The sequence below is a fragment of the Protopterus annectens genome, chromosome 14.part0 (assembly GCF_019279795.1).
Source record: "Protopterus annectens isolate FY-2018-M chromosome 14.part0, PAN1.0, whole genome shotgun sequence".
NCBI classification, from domain to species: domain Eukaryota; kingdom Metazoa; phylum Chordata; order Ceratodontiformes; family Protopteridae; genus Protopterus; species Protopterus annectens.
Genome location: NC_056748.1, coordinates 460,408,291 through 460,425,374, shown reverse-complemented (window position 1 = coordinate 460,425,374; position 17,084 = coordinate 460,408,291). Strand labels below are relative to the sequence as shown.

Genomic DNA, 17,084 nt, shown 5'->3' with positions numbered 1-17,084 from the left:
CTTAATTCATTAACATTCACAGTAGATGGGATTAAATATTCTGTTTCTGCGAAAAATTAAGCAAAAATTTATTTTCTGAAGGTTTTTAAAAGTGTATCTGCTTCGGAGACTTGAACTGTATTTCCGTTGGAACCATCAGGCTGCCTGAGGTCGGATTTGCTGATTACTGTGGCTCGAGGTCTGGGTAATCCTTTGTCTTCTTTTGAAATGCTTTAGGCCTCTTCTGGATTAATAGGATTGCTGTTTTCGGCTACCTGTGATTGTTTTCCGAAGTTTTATGGCTTCCACGAACTTTCTGCGTCGACGAGAAGACAGGAAATGCCTTTAGGACTGTCGAGGGTGCAGATTTCGATGTGGCGCTTCCGGAAGTCCGTCTGTAATAGCGGTCCCCCATCACGAGTATTCTGCATGGTTTCTAGGCTTAGAAACCAGACAGGACTGGTTTTTAACCTTGTAAGGACATTTTAACATCAAGTAATGTACTGTTTCGATAATTTAAGCACATAGGAAAATTTTTAAACACTGGTTAGTTAGTTACTAATATAAACCTTGTCATTTATGGTAGATTAAAAGGCTGTATGCAGTACTGTTAAATATAGAGATTTTAGTACATTTTGCAACTTTATAATATATAATTTAACCTTTATACCTTTACTCAGGGGTGATAGCTATATATTACATTATTTACACATTAGTTTGTACGAGTAGAAAATAGCAATAGTTTATAATGTATAAATAAGGAAAATGTTTATTTAAAGGTATGTGTGTTTTTATACAGGGTTATAACTTAGCTTTTTTCTATAATAGAAGGAAAACTTGTTCATTTGTTAAACTTGTATTTTTTCAAATGTTATTTTATGAGTATGTAGGTGAGGTTTAGTATGTATATATAGCGTGCTAATCATAATTACTAAAGCTTTGTTACAGTAATTTATATGTTTAATATGATTTCTTTTTTCAAAACAACTAATCCAAGATGTAGATAACAGTAGTGTTTATTAGGGAATGTTAAGAATAGACTTTGTAATAGTTAGGTTAGTTAATATAGGTCTTTACTATAGGATGTGTTTAAGATTTTATAATCTAAGATTTTTTTTGTTTCTGTGTTTCTTTGACCCGTTCAGTCTTCTATGTTATGCAAGACCTATGTATGTCCTGGTCCGGGGTTAAAGTGGATAGGCACTGGTATAGGACGGGATGTCAAGAATGCTTCCAAATTATGTACGTTTTTCAAGCTATTTTACCTTTCCTTTTTGTTTTCCCTTTTAAACTTTTACTTTATAACAACTATTTGAATGTGGGAAGTAGACTCATGGAATGTTAAAGGACTCCAGAGCTTAAAGAAGAGGAAGTTAATTTTACACTTACTGTTGCAGGCTAAGGCGATGTTTATATTACTTCAAGAAATGCATTTAACTAATGATCAATGGGTTGCTATCCAAAAAAGAAAATGGATTAGGGAAGTAATAGCCTCAGAAGGTAAAACTAACAGTGCTGGGGTAGCTATAATTATTAAAAATGAATATAAGGGAAAGATTTTAGACTCTAAGGCAGACAAAGATGGAAGATGGTGTTATGTTGTTCTTTTAGCAACCCAGTTTGATAAACCTATTTTATTGTTAAATGTTTATGCACCCTGTAATGACCAGCATTTATTCATAACATCGTTGTATCCAATTCTGACGCAATATGATAAATATTATATAATTATTGGAGGAGACTGGAATTCTTATCAGAATCCGAAGTTAGATAGATCTTGTCCACAAAGAGCATTTAATAAACAAGTGGTATCAGTATTAAGTGATGTTAAGGAAGACTTTCAACTATATGATCCTACTCAGTATTTAAATACTGGTAATAGTATAAATAATTATACCTTTTATTCCACGTGTCATAAAATGTGGTCCAGAATAGATTTCTTTTTAATTTCAAGCATAATGGTTAACTTGTGACCCTTAGTTGTTACACGTGCACGTTACTTGTCAGATCATTCAAAAATTTCATTAAGTTTTGCTAAAGATCCAATGGAGGCCCATCCAATGGAGGCGGCAAAGAGGTTTTAACTGGTCTCAACCCAAATTTGTTGAATAAGGAGGAAATATTGCATGAAATTATAGGTCATCTTAAAGAGTTATTAGATAGATTAAAGAAACAACAAGGTGTACCTGACATTGATTGGGCGACAGTTAAAGCACAAATAAGAGGGATCTTTTTGCAAAAAGTTTCATACTATAAAAAAATACAAAATAGAGATATTCAAAAATTGGAAGCTAAAATTAAGACACTTGATCACGAATTGATTCAAAATTTTAACACTCACAGAGGTGGAATTACTTAAATGTCAAAAGGATCTCTTCTTAATACAAAATGGTAACTTGACATTTCAGGAACATAGGATGTTAGTGAGGTATGCCAATCATGTGCAAACACCATCAAGGGTATTAGCTAGGATAATTAATCAGTCGTGAACAGCAGTACAAATTTCGGAAATACATTTTAGAAATACAACTTATTTCAAAACTGAAGATATCATAAATGTCTTTGAGCAGATATATATTAGTACATATGGTGAGCGATATCATAAATGTCTTTGAGCAGATATATACTAGTACATATGGTAAGCACAGTGATTTATTCCCCTATAGAACTAGCAAGGAATTTTTACAACATATTAAATTTCCAAAAATAGAGAACAGTATTCAAAGAGATTTGATTAAACCGATATCTGAAGAAGTGGTGATAAATACAATTCAATATATGAAATTGCATAAGTCACCAGGTCTTGATGGTATGACGGTGGAATTCTATAAGAAATTTGACAATATTTTTGGCAAAATACTCTCACGTGTATTTAATTATATAATGAAGAACAAAATTAATGATCCCCATCTCAATGCTTCAAAAACTATTTTTATACCTAAACCTAATTCTGATTCTCAAAACCCTGACAATTGTAGACCAATTTCATTAATAAATATAGATATGAAAATTTTAACCTCTATTATAGCTAATAGATTAAAAAAAAGTTATGCATCATATCGTGTCTAGGGAACAGTCTGGCTTTATGGCAAATAGACAAACTAGTGATAATACACTTACATTACATACTTTAATAGCTTATGCTAAACAGAAGAACCTTAACATGTATGCGCTTATGGTTGATGCACAGAAAGCTTTTGACAGGGTTGATATAAACTTTTTGTTTGAAATTTTACCATATTTTAATATATCTTATGAGTTTGTTGAAGTATTAAAAATTCTATATAGTAATCCTTACACCACATTGTATATAAATAGAAATTTTTCTAAAAGAATATCAATCAAAAATGGAACACGTCAGGGTTGTCCTTTGTCTCCTTTATTATTTAATATATACATCGAACCGTTATTTCTATACATTAAGCAGTATACCACAATGCTCCACTAGTTTACGGAACAAAAATATCAATGGCAGCGTTCGCAGACGACCTGAATATTTATTGTACAACTCCAGTCTCAGACACTAAAAAGATACTAAAAGCGATAGAGAATTGTTCAGAAGTTTCCAACTATAAAATTAATATTTTCCCATTGAGAACTCCCAAACCATTTTCACTGTTGCCTCTGGTGGGACAAATAATGTGTAAAGATAATATTAAATACTTGGGTATTGGCTTCGCTACGGATGATAAGGATTTTTGAGTTACCAAATTTTGAAACTTACTATTTTATAGTAAACTCAAACAGGCTTCTAAGAATCGCTAATTATAATATAACTACCACTAAATGGATTCCTGCCTGGGTAGTTCTGAACTATAAATATATTTTACATTTGAATATTAATCCTAAAGCCATACCCTTTTTAGGTAAAGAAACTTTGAAACTATATGGGTTAATGGATCACATCAAACTATATGTAACGTCCCTACAAACCTTATTTCAATCATTAGATCTTGCTCAATATAGGATGGCTCATCAACCCTTTCATAGAAACCCTAACCTGAGACTAAATAATAAATTAATTGATCTTAAAGAATTCCCCTTAATAATCAATTTAACTTTAATATTTATACACTTCTTAAACTCTCGGCTAATCAGATAAGAAAAGAATTACATTTACCTAAAAATTATCTCGTTATTGTAAGACAAATTAGTGAACTTTTGAGTTACTTTAAAAATTTTAAACCCAGAGAAGAGAATATAATTAAATGCTCGAATTTGTGGCAAGCTCTCCAACAAGATATTAAATTTATAACAGCAGCAAATAATTTAATAAAGGAGTTTAAATTCCAAGATAAAGTTCTTGTGTCAAAATATTGGAAAGAGAAAATGCCAGAGATAGAAAACAGTCATATGATAAAAGCAATCGACTTGACTATAAAATCTATTTCTCTTCAAAAACTTATGTATACACAGTTGATGATATGGAATAATGCGTATTATACACGTCTTAGCCTGCATAAATTTCATTCCAAAAATTCACCTGTTTGTCCATACTGCAAGGATCAATCTGCTGATCTTCTTCATATGTTCTGGAGTTGCAAATGCATATACAGACTTTGGAACTCACTAAAGATACAACTTCAAAAGATGGGTTACCAAAGTACAACATGGTCATGGGAATTCATGATTTTACATATTCCCCCAAAAGAACTTTCTAAATCTCAAAGTATTGTATTAATATTTTCTTATTAATGAAGTTATACATAGCTACTAATTGGTTAGACCCATCCAAAACATCATGGAATAATTTTAGAGTACTAGCAATCAGACATATAGTAGCTCACAAATTACTTTCGAACCAACATAATAAAAATATTAACAATCCAAAAATATGGGAACAAGTATTTAATATTGTATTAGCGTAACATCTTATATTTGAATTTAGTAAGAAATTTTTACACTTTTAAGAGACTCTGTAACAGCAACTGTTCATTACTTGAATTGATCTTAACCACTTTTATACTCTTTGTGTATAATTTAATGTGTTACTTGGAAGCATTTATGTAAATATTGTATATATGTTATGGAGTTAGTGTTAGTTACATTAGATGGTAGTTTTTTCTTAATTTTCTGTATTGTTTTAAATTTTGTATGGAATATAAGAAAACAATAAAAATTATTATTGAAAAAAAAAAAAAAAAAAAGAGTGCAAAAAAGTGGTCCCACTATAGGAGTACCAGGGAACACCAGGTTTAACAGTTATGATCATGACACAAGGTAACCTAAAACCACCACATTAAGACATTTGATTAAGTTAGTTGTGAAGCAACTGCACTACAACATTTTAAGCCATGAAGTATAAACTACTGCAGAAGCCTTTGACGAAAAACTGCACCTAAATCATTTTGTAAAACAGCAAAAGCTATAAGTAGTTCTGAAGTTAGCTCCCCATCACAATGGCAACTGTGAAAAATTAAACTTTAACACAAAGTAATTTATGAAACTCAGTGTTCTACTTTTAAAGCACTTTTATTCAGCTGCAACTAACACTGGGCAAGACTGCAATCCAAGTTGTAGCTTGTTACAGATCCCCGATGCCCACTCCACATTTCTTGAAATACTGGGTAATATTAAAGGTACATCCCAATACCCTAATAATGGGCAATTTCAACTACATCACCATCAAATGGGAAAACTACTCATGTACTAACTCCTTTGCTCAACGCTTTCTGGAATTCATAAATTCCAACGCCCTGGATCAGCTTGTCCATACCCCCACCTGGTCAATACCAATATGGGCAACTGATGTTCCACACCAGGAGTCAACTCCTCGCTTGTCAGATCTGACCACAAGCTAATCGCCCTAGACATCAATATCCCACCCCCACCCCCCATTAAGGAAACCACCGTAAAAAACTTCTCCAAAGCCAAGTTCATGCTTCTTAAGACAGAAGTGGCAAGCTTCACGACACTCATACAGATGGAAAACAGAGGTACGACTGCTGAACCCTATACAAATGCACTGTATAAGCGCATACACGTGTGCATGGATCATGCCATCCCCAACAGAAGCAAGACGCTATCCTCCAAAAAAGGAAGCCAATCTGGTGGTCCCCTGCCACAAACAATCTCTACAACAGAAGGAAGAAGCTGTAAAATACCCCGATTGCAGGAACTCCCTGGTCAGCCTCAGTAAGAAGCTGAGATACCTCATAAAATTCTCCAAAGCTAGTTACAAAGATAAAACCGCCACTGATTCTAAAGACAACCACAAAGCATTCTACAGCTATGTCAAGAATCTCAATGGCGATACTCACATCTGCTCTGAGCTACAGCATAATGGCACTAGATATACAGAACCAACTGATATTGCCAACATCCTGGCAGATAGGTTCAGTGCAATTTCACCACCCCCACCCCCAAAGGGCCCATCACTATACCGGAAGACTGCAAGGCCGCTGTAATCATAGCTGCACAAGTAAAGACCACACTCTCCAAAGACAACAACACAGCATCCATGGGACCTGACAACATCCCAGGCTGCATTCTGCACAAACTACAGAATGAACTGCCACTCCACCTAAGTACCATGCTCAATCATAGCCTCACTTTAGGCTTAGTGCCTACTGAATGGCGCACAACGACGGTTATCCCACTCCATAAAGGGGGTGCCACCACAGACCCCGGGAACTACTGCCCCATTAGCCTGACGAGCCTTGTCTGCAAGGCCATGGAATGTATCATCTTGGAGCTTATAAACAAGGACACAGGTTGTCTCCAAACTCTGGACCTCACTCAGTTTGGGCTTGTAAAAGGTAGGTCATGTCTCCTAAACCTGACTGACTTCTTTGAGGCAGTCATCAGAGCCTTGGACGAGGGTAAGGTGGTGCGGCACAGCCTATCTTGACCTCGTCAAGGCTTTCGACACCATACCCCACTCTGGAATTATATATAAAAACTCACTAGACTAGGCATAAATCCCTATGTCAAAAGATGGGTGGCCAACTGGCTCAATGACAGAACCCACACAGTGAAAGTAGCAGACTCCAAATCCAACTTCAGACCAGTGACAAGTGGAGTATCATAGGGCTTAGTTCTGGGTCTTCTGTTTGGCATCTACTTCTCAGAAGTCCAGGCTAATACAGCAGGTCTTTGGCGAACGAAGTTTGCAGACGACTGCAAACTAGGTGCCATAATACAATCCCCTAATGATGTGGACATTCTACAAAGGGGCCTCGTTGAGACTGATGCTTGGTGTCAAAGTCATGGCCTCAAGCTCAATGCCAAGAAGTGCACCGTCACCCCCTTTGGGAAAAACACTGTACCCATGAGCTACGACATAGGTGGCAGCCTACTAAACACCGAAAGTTTGATAAGAGACCTTGGGACACAGGTGGACAGTAGTCTCTCCTTTGATAATCACATTGCCACAGTAGTCAGGAAATCCTACGTGGCACACCTCATCACAAAGGGGTTCACCTCCAGAAAAAAAGGGGTTACTGTTCCTCTCTACTCATCTCTCATCAGACCTATTATAGAGTACAACACCCAGTTTGGCCTGTACCTCGCAAGACATCTACAACTAGAAAGGCCAAAGAAATACCTCACAAGAGGGATTACCGGCCTCAAACAGATGCCATACGCAGACCATCTCAAAAACTCCAGACCATCTCAAAAACTCCAGCTCTACTCAGTCGCTTATCACCTACTCAAAGGCGACCTCTGCCCAACATACAAAGCCATGTCAAACCCAGATCTGTTGGACATGCTACACCCCAATCGTTCTGAGCCACATGCTCCATGGACCTAAACCTTGCCACCACAATAAACAGAACATGTGGGAGGGAGATATTCCTTTTCCAGAGACTTCTCATGCTCTGGAACAGACTACCCATTCATGTCATGTCAAGCAAAGCTTCCCATTACCCCTCCAAGAAAAATCTCAACAACTGGATGGGAAATAGGAAATTCACTCCGGGGATCACTTCTGTGGCTCTGCAAGACAGGGTCGCAGGAAAATAACTTTCTTGGGTGGCGAAAGCCAGGGAACCTTTTTGGCTAGGCTTATATAGGACCCAGGGCCAATAGCCTAGTACCTATCTATGAACCTATTCACCCTACATGAAGGGATGCACTTTCCCAGACTCCCACTAACAATATACACTACTTCAGAAGTCACTATAACTTGGAGTAGGGATAATACTCAAGAGCTAACACAACCTTGTAGTTGCTCATTTCCAAGTATCAGAATAACATCTTTTGTAATTACAGTATAAACTCCTGCAGAAAACCAAAGGTGGCCCACAGCATACTGTAATGAATTTAACACAATCCAATGTACCTAGGTTTGCCACAGCAAGGAACACCTTTGAAAACAGAAGAGCAGTTAGAAGTTATTAGCTGGTATAACCTTCTGCACACTCTCGCTTAAAAATACACAATTGTAAAGACAGCACAGAAAGAACACCAAATAAGTATTTATTTCTAATCATAATCTTTTAAAGTTCTGGATAAACTGGCCAACAAGCAAACATCTGTAATCCCACAACAGAAGAGAGAAATTTATTTGACGTTTTGCTCTCAATCAATTTGGAAATATAATCTATTGGAGAGAAATTTTTAAGTAAGGTGGCCTACAGGCAAAGAACAGATTAAACAGAAATTCGGTCAATATTCTGTTACTGGTTAGGCAGTAGCAAAGATGGTGGCCATCGACTTAGATGATAGATACCACTGCATTCAACTGTGGAAGTGTCGTTGGGAGACAAACTTGCTAGCATTATGAAAGATGAAAACTAAATTGTAAAATCTCATGGTCAAAACAGATATTAGCAACACTAACCTAGTACTTGCTCATGAGCCAGTGCTTGTTGCCTGGCTTACTGTGTTAAAATTTGGACACATTCCTTACTTTGCCTTCATCGACAGAGACTAGAAGCCAAATTAACTCAAAAAAGTTAATGGTGCACTTCCAGGTCTGGTATGTCAAGGAGAAGGTTCTCCCTCAATAGTGCAAACATGCTAACTTTGCCACATGTGAATGATGAGAGCAGAGTATTTTATGACAATGATTATTCCAACCAAACAGTCAGGCAAAGAATTGTGCATATGGGTTGACTGAAGTAAAGTATCTTGCTACCATGAGGGTCTTTCTTCTCCACAAGGGTGAACTGTTGCACAAATGTAGCAAAGTGAATGAAGAGTATCCCAGCATGCAACTTCAAAAGAAAATCCTGAAGATAAGAATTCAGAGGAAAGGGAGTAGGGACTTGCATGACCGCTCTACCAGATTTTCAGATATACTACTCTCAGTATTACATAAATAATCCTGAACTGTTATTTCACACTCTGAATGTTTAGCTGGAAAATGGTTAGCCTTATTGAGGCTCCTAGCCTAGTTCAGGTTTTACTTACTATTGTAGAGTAAATATTACATTGCAAATGGTTATGCTGCAGATTTTCTTTTAAACAGAGTATTACTACACCTGTTGCAAATATTATTTTGGAAGCTGACTTCCCACACCATGATGTTACCTGTGGCATCATAATGTTTAACTGCATTTTTTTTTTTGGGGGGGGGGTCATTTTAATGTTAAGAAGTGATGAGAACGTGTTAAAAATGTGGCCTAGGCACAGCCCAGCCCAGCACATATTTCTGTAGTATGTTGGAGGACTATTTGTAAACCAACATACAAAGGAAGCTCTAAGTTTTTAGGACTGCTATTATTTAAGGTGAATATGATGAACTTGAAGGCAGAGTGGAGTACTTTGAACTTATGTTGATGGATGCTGGATGATGTGCATTGAAAACCTTGCTATGCATTTCATAATTTATATGGAAAACATCATCAGTTGGATTGCTTTAGAAGGATCCTTATTTGGTAACTGATATGAAGTTACCAGATGTGCTTTAAAGGGATGTCAATGGGATTTATGTCATACTGATCCCATTAACAAAGGCTGATGGTCCTTTCTTGCCTTCTGGCATGAATATGAGCTAGTGGACTGTGTTTCTTCACAGAAACTCCCACCACAGTGGCCGAACAGGAAGTCTCACATCCCATAGGGTATAGCCTCTACCCTAGCTATTCTGCTGGGGATGACCAAGTATGTCTTATGATTGAAAAGGACTGCATCAGTTTATTGATTGGTGGGCCTGATGGTCATGTAGAATGGGATACCCAAGAATGCAGGCTCTACTTGTCAACCTTAAAAATTAAGCAGATTCCCTTACTGGGGAATTGATAAATGGCACAACCGACACACAACATTGATGATTATAGGATTTTCTTTTTCCTAGCACATGGAGGTTGACAGGATTTCAAAGAAATTCTCAGGACTCCAGTAGCTAAAGAATAACAGAAAATAGGCAAAGTCAAAGAAGAATAGTAGCATTTCTAAATATCATGTATGAAGATGATCCCTTGGGGATCAGTCCTTGGACCGCTCCTTTTTGGCATTTACCAATGTCAGTGGTGTCTGGCTGACTAAATCTGAGATGATTGCAAATTAGGAGCAGTCACTGAATCTTACACGGACAAAAATGTTCTCCAGGAGGGGCTGACACAGACAAACAACTGGTGTCAGAGCCATGGACTAAAACTAAACACCAAGAAATGCATAATGGTATCCATTACAAAGTCATCCATCCCTGGTAACTATCATACTGACAACACATCCCTTAGAGTTGACCCAGTAGTCAGGGACTTAGGGACACACTAACAGTAATCTAGCCTTTGACCATCACGTCTACAGTGGTGAGGAAACCATTCTATGTTGCGCCACTTAAATACCATAACTTTTGTTTATAAGTTCAAGACAGTCATTGTTCCAGAGTATTCTGCATTCATCAGACCCATCATTGAGTACAATGCCCCCTTTGGTAAGGCATATCTAACAACTGGAACATCCACAGAAGTTCCTCACAAAAATACATAGCATAAGTAAAAATGTCCTATGCAGACTGCCTCAAGGCCCTATCCCTGCATTCTGTCTCCTACAGGCTTTTGAGGGGAGATCTATGCCTGGCATACAGGGCATTTGTCAGACCTCACTCTGATGGACCTCCTTCATATCCACAAAACAAACACCAGAATTACCTGTTTTAAAGACTTAAACCTCGCCTGTGATATGAATAGGACCTGCTGGAGAGACAGGTATGTATCCCAGACTACCCAGTCTATTTAACAGGCTTCCCATCCATGTGAAGCAGAGTTTCTCCCTAACCCAATCAAGCACAACTTGGACAACTGGATGGGAAACTGGAAATTCATCCCTAGTTTGGCACCTATGTCTCTAATGGACACAGGTAGCATGTAAATGGTTCATCTCCCAGGCCCATACTTACACTTTTCATGGGTAATCAGAATTTGTCAGAGATTTGGGATGCATGGCTAGGTTTAAAAAGGCCCTTGTGGTCTACTAAATGCTTATAAACCTATGATACAACAGATAAGTGGTTCAGCCAAATATGAAAATAAGGTTCACAAGGAATGCTGCTGGTAGAATTCAAAAGTCCAAGAGGTTATAAAAAGAAAGGAGGAGTGCCAAGCAGAACATAGTGAATACAGAATACTGCTTGGCTAGTAATTCAGCAGGGGCAAAGACAAAGAACAAAGCATCAGAAAATCTGCTATTCCAGATGATGTCTGGACACCAAGAATTCTAGTGTCAAGAGGAAAACAAAATATTCACAACTAAAGGTAGCACAGAGATATCAAACTCCTGTCATATTGTATGAAAGTACTAGAGAGAGCAATTGATACACAGATACATATGAAGTAACAGAATTTAAAAATGGAGCTGTACTGCATCCTGATCTAAATCCAAACAGGTCAAATGATCAAACATTTGCAGGGAAACATATGGAGAAGCTAGACTAAGTAAAATGTCCAAAATGACATGCCTAGTGCCGTTTTGACTCTATTTTGTGGTTCCCTGCAGCTGACCAACAGCTGATTTTAGTTACTATCCTCATCCTCTGGGTCCTCCAGACTTGAATAGCCTCCTCTGAGCTATACCAAACATATCCAGGATCAGGACCCTGGAGCAGTGTCATACTGCTGCAGGGAGAGACCCATCTCCTACCACCCCCCACCCCCACCTCCTGCACATGCCCAATAGCATCCTGAAGGAATAGGTATTAGTGCTGAATCAGCCTTTATTTCTGCAAGGGACTGATGTCAGCAGGAGACCCTGCCAATTCTCAGGTGGCACCTCATGGTGGATTCCCCAGTATCCACCATGAAAATCTAACCATGTCAATGTAGAACAAGGGCATACACCCCCCTTTCCCCCATAGTGAGCACATGCCCATCCACTCCTGCAAGCACCTCAGCCAGGGTTGCCTTGCTATAGTTAGGGCTTTATTCCCTACACCATGACTCTGACTTCAGCATTCCTAGAATGGGAAAAGGCATGTGACAAGGTACTAAAAAAGCTGAATTGAGAAGTCCTGCAGCAGTTTGAGGTACCAGAAAAGTTGGTTGAGTCACTGCAGGCTACTTACAAGAACCAAATGATAAACGTACACTGTTCAGACTCAAAGTGGGGTTCCCAGTGGGTGTACATCAGATTCATTTCTAAGCTCACTGCTGTTTGGGAACTTCAGCACCCAATAGGGGACTGGAATGCAAACTGAAAGCACATGGTATGAAACTAACTGCAGTCAAGACACTGGTTATGTTGTAATTTGAGAAAATTGCAGGAAGCCTAAAAGGGATAAAAACAATACAAAAACAGTACAACAGGTCAACAGCAGACTTATCTGGGAGGTGTGGTTGAGGAAAAAGTCTGAATGAGGAGGCCAAAGCTAGAGTCACAAATACTGCAGCCAACTGGCCAAATTCAGAGATAATGTGCAAGAAAATACTGACAAAGAAGTTGAAAAATAAGATGTGCTAAACAATGATGCAACCACTGCTACACTATGACAAAGAAACTTACAGAGCTGTTAAGAAAGCTTAAAGTGATGGAGTTAAAGTGTATTGGACACTAATATGATGAAGGGTGTTACCTGAAAGCGCTCATTCTTCCTGGAGATTTCTGTGTCTGAGTTTTATGTGCTTTTATTAAACTCATTTTGGACTTCAAGCTGTGTTCTGCCACGATTTTTTCTGCAAATAAAAGCTCACAGTGGAACTGAATAAATGAGGATATCACAATGGAAGCCAAAGAGGTCCCAGTTACACAGACGGTCAAGAAGAACAGATTACAGAGGTCTGGACACATGCAGAGAAGCAGATATTTGGAAGAAACAAAAAGTCATGAGGTGACAGACGCCCAGCCAAGAGATGAACTGCACGGGAAAAGATATGAAACAGGCAGACAAGACAGTTGAAGAAAGTAGGAGAGTGACTCTGAATGAGAGAGAAGCGGTGACAGGTGATGTGACACCTGACCCCATGTAATAACAGGAAAAAGGGGACTAATGGTAATGAAGATCTTGGCAACACTTTACCTTATCGCGTGACTAAGATGGTGCACCTTTATTAAACAGGACTGCTGCTACTTCACAGCTAATCATACCTCCAAATAAATCAGTGTAGCATGTGGACTACCTGGCAAATGATTAGCTTCCTTCATCAGTATTCATATTCTCATTTAAGAATTGCTGGCATCCTCTTCTGGTCAAAACTTTTTAATATATTGCCCAAACAACTGCTTTAAAGACTAAGGAACGTCTTCATTTATCAAAATGAGCACAACTTACTTATGTTTAAGAAAGGTGGCTTGAAGTTTTTTTTTTTCCATGAAGACATTATACAAAAGAAGACGGCATTGTTTTCCTTGATGCTAAACATTTTTATTGTAATGACATGGCAACATGTTTCTGTAAAGTAGGTAGGTATATCGAATAATGATGATAGATGAAATGAGAACCTAACCATGAAGTTCAGTGCATGCAATGTCTATTTGTAAACTAGGTAGGGCAATTACTACTGTAGATAAAATTAATGACTATTCTCTTTTTATAGCAATGGCTTATTACTACAACTTTTTCAATCTTAAACCAAGTAAATTGTGTAATGTTTATAAGTTTCAGAATTATGTACATGATAATCAACAAGATATTTAAGGTGAGAATTAAATATCAATACCAGCAGAAAGATAAGAGTATATAGTTAAAGGGAATGCTTTTGGGGGTCACATTTTTGGTGACAGTATCAAAACTTTCAAGGGCAAATACAACCAAGTTCTAGTCAACAATGTTCACCTAAAACTAGCAGTAAGTGATGGTCAATTTGCATGCGAGTGTTTGAGTTGAGCAAAATAATCTTAAAAGGCTTCATTATGCCCCATATTCCTTGCAAAAATATAACATCTTACATGCAGCATCCTAACCTGGCAGCATCACATTTTCAATGTTTTAAACTACTATCATTATATCCATCACTTAAAAAAGTAAAGGTTTCAACAGGAGAAAAAAAAATTACACATACATACAAATAGAAGCACTGCTTACAAGGAAAGTACAATAACAATATATGGTCAACAAACTTAAGACAAGCAAAAATGGAGACCCAGTTTTACTAATATGGCGCAAAACAACCCTTTAAAGGGACAGGAGTCACTGAAAGAAATTAAGGAACAGAGTAACCCCTCCCCCCAACAAAGGATCAAAATAGTCTCCAAAAAAATTATAAACATGTGGTCATTTATTTACTTCTAGAGTTCCGTTATTTAAAATCTTTCTGCACAACTTTTCCATGCAATAAACTGTTGAGATGATGAAAGCAGAACAATCCTTTAATTTACAAATTTCAGGAAACTGACTTCCTGACAGCAATGTTTCTCTCAGAACCGCTAATAGTGTATCAACACTGCATTACCGTTCGACTGATAATCAAAAAATGCCCTTATCGTCTTCTTTTGGAACCAACCTTGAATATGAATACAAAATATGATTTTGAAAGAAACGTGTGTGATACTATTACAGCAATGCCACATTAACAGCTGCAAAACAAAACCTTACCAAAAAGGCAAGTCTCTAATGTGGAGGTTTAAACCTCTGTCTGCATGGAGATAAGACAAACAGCACATACCCCTGCTTTTCAGAACTGGCAAGATATACCAGCCAAACTAAGTTCTGGAAGACAACAGAGGTATGAACCCCCAAATCACAGTGTTTATAGGCATATAAAAGCTGCTGCTTACACTACTGTACATAACTAGACACTTACAAATATTAACATAATACAAGCGGAGATTCTGCACCGTTTTACAAATCTCAGCTAACAAGCAAACAAGTACATGTATTAAAAGCTGCTGCTTGCCCACTCCATAACATATAAATACTCTGCTTCTCTCCTGAAGATATGTAGATAACCGCTGTCAGCCTTCCACCCAAACATATGCAGGAAATTTTACAGAAATACGGGCTTACAAGCTTATAACCCCATCACACTGCGGACACGCTTAAAAAAGCAAAGCCACAACATAATGCCCCCATACGATCATCAAATACAATCTTAAACTATATGCACAATGCTAAATCACATAAAATGTTCAACGCTAAAAGTATGCATGGCAAATTGGTTCTTCCAGCCTACGACCGTGACAAGAAGCCCTAATGTTTTCGCTGGGAAGAACTACCATACCCAGAATAACTTGCACGTAATCCCAGTAAGGAAGCACCAAATACAGTAGTCCAAACTTGCTATTTTCCATCAGATTTTCTCACCAAATAAATATCAAGCCTCTAGTTGCAGTTATGAATTAAACTAAGACACATATGCAAAAGCCCCTAGCATATACAATGAACATAATGTCATCAAATAGAGAACGACAGGTAATGTCACAGACTTAAGTTCTCAGGAGATAAAACTACATCACCGAAAATCCTCTGCGATACAGTTTTCACACATGCGCAGGACACGCGAAGCTTTCATACAGGAGGCCCTTTTCCTGATTACAGTAAGTGCTGAGCACCAAAACCAGGTTCTTAATCCATTGGGAAACTTACCTTGTGCTTTATCAGTCGGGTACAGTTTTTGAGCTTTTTCTAAAAAACGCAATGCTTTTTCTGGGTTACTACTCTTAATAGCAGTTATTGCAATTTGGATGCAGTGTTCCGCCTCATCCTTGTTCGATTCCATTGCGGAACTATCTGAAAGGGGTAAGAGAAGTGCTGTGTTGACGTAAAACAGTGATTATACGGCATCTGTTACGTAAAACGCCGTCACACTTTCTGTAAAATAAGGGGTAGTGACATGGTTGTGTCTGTAACTATGGTCTAAGTATTGTAGCTGCTGGAATTTAACATTTTCTCCCCGAAAGTTAGCCCTTTCCTCAGTGAAATTTAGCCTTCTTTAACAAAGCACTTAAGGAATGTAGCTTTTTTCAGTCCCAAATGGCTGGAATCTGTTCCGGGAAAGATTGTTATTTTTTCCTACTGAATTTAGCTTTCTGACACAGAACTGGCAACGAATCAGTCTTGCATATAGACAGTACCCATTTTATAAAAGGCGGGTTAGAATCTGTATACTAAAAAAATAGTCCTTTCTCCTGCAATCTAGTTTGCCAGTCTATCTCAGACAGTGACTAAGATCGGTACTTTACGTAAGAGTCTGCAATAAAAGTCTTTCGGCTTTTCCCGGTTAGGGGTTGCCACAGCGGAACTCTGGTCCGCTAATGACTGGCAGAATATTTTTTACGTACTGGCTTGCCGGGCCTAACGCAAACCTTCAACGAAGGAACGGTCATTGACGAATGTCACCACACAGAAGACGCTCTAACTGAGAATCGAACGGGCAATGTGTAACTATGAGGTGACAACGCTACCGCAGCACCACCACCGCAGTTACTGTGAAGTGACAACGCTACCGCAGCACCACCACCAATGAATAGAAATCAACTATGGAGATTACCTTTGTAAAAGAAGGTAAACTGTAAAGACAAAAAGGACTGTTTCTCATGGAATACCTAATAGTCTGCTTTTTGTATGCACCATATTAAGTCTATTCAGCCTCCAGAATCTTTCCAATTCTGAAAAGCAGGGGCAAATTGCAGTGGGAGGAAGGACCCGTGTTCTTGGGACAATAATTATTTAGTCGAAAAGACCTCATCCATTCATTCAACAAACTAGTTCTTTCAACCAAAAGAATACATTTTTCAAGACGGATGTATTGATTGTAGTTGGAGAAACGTTTGTTGAGGATAAT

General features: G+C 38.0%; 1 protein-coding gene across 1 annotated transcript in view; it reads right to left on the bottom strand.

The window, feature by feature from the left end:
• Nucleotides 1-16,059, bottom strand: part of DNAJB12 (DnaJ heat shock protein family (Hsp40) member B12) — a 1,115,823-nt gene extending 1,099,764 nt beyond the window's left edge. The window contains exon 1 of the mRNA XM_044056212.1: nt 15,887-16,059. Within this exon, the coding sequence (XP_043912147.1) occupies nt 15,887-16,019 (133 nt within the window). The 5' untranslated portion in view covers nt 16,020-16,059. The remainder of the gene's footprint in view (nt 1-15,886) is intronic.
• Between the last annotated feature and the right edge of the window lie 1,025 nt (nt 16,060-17,084).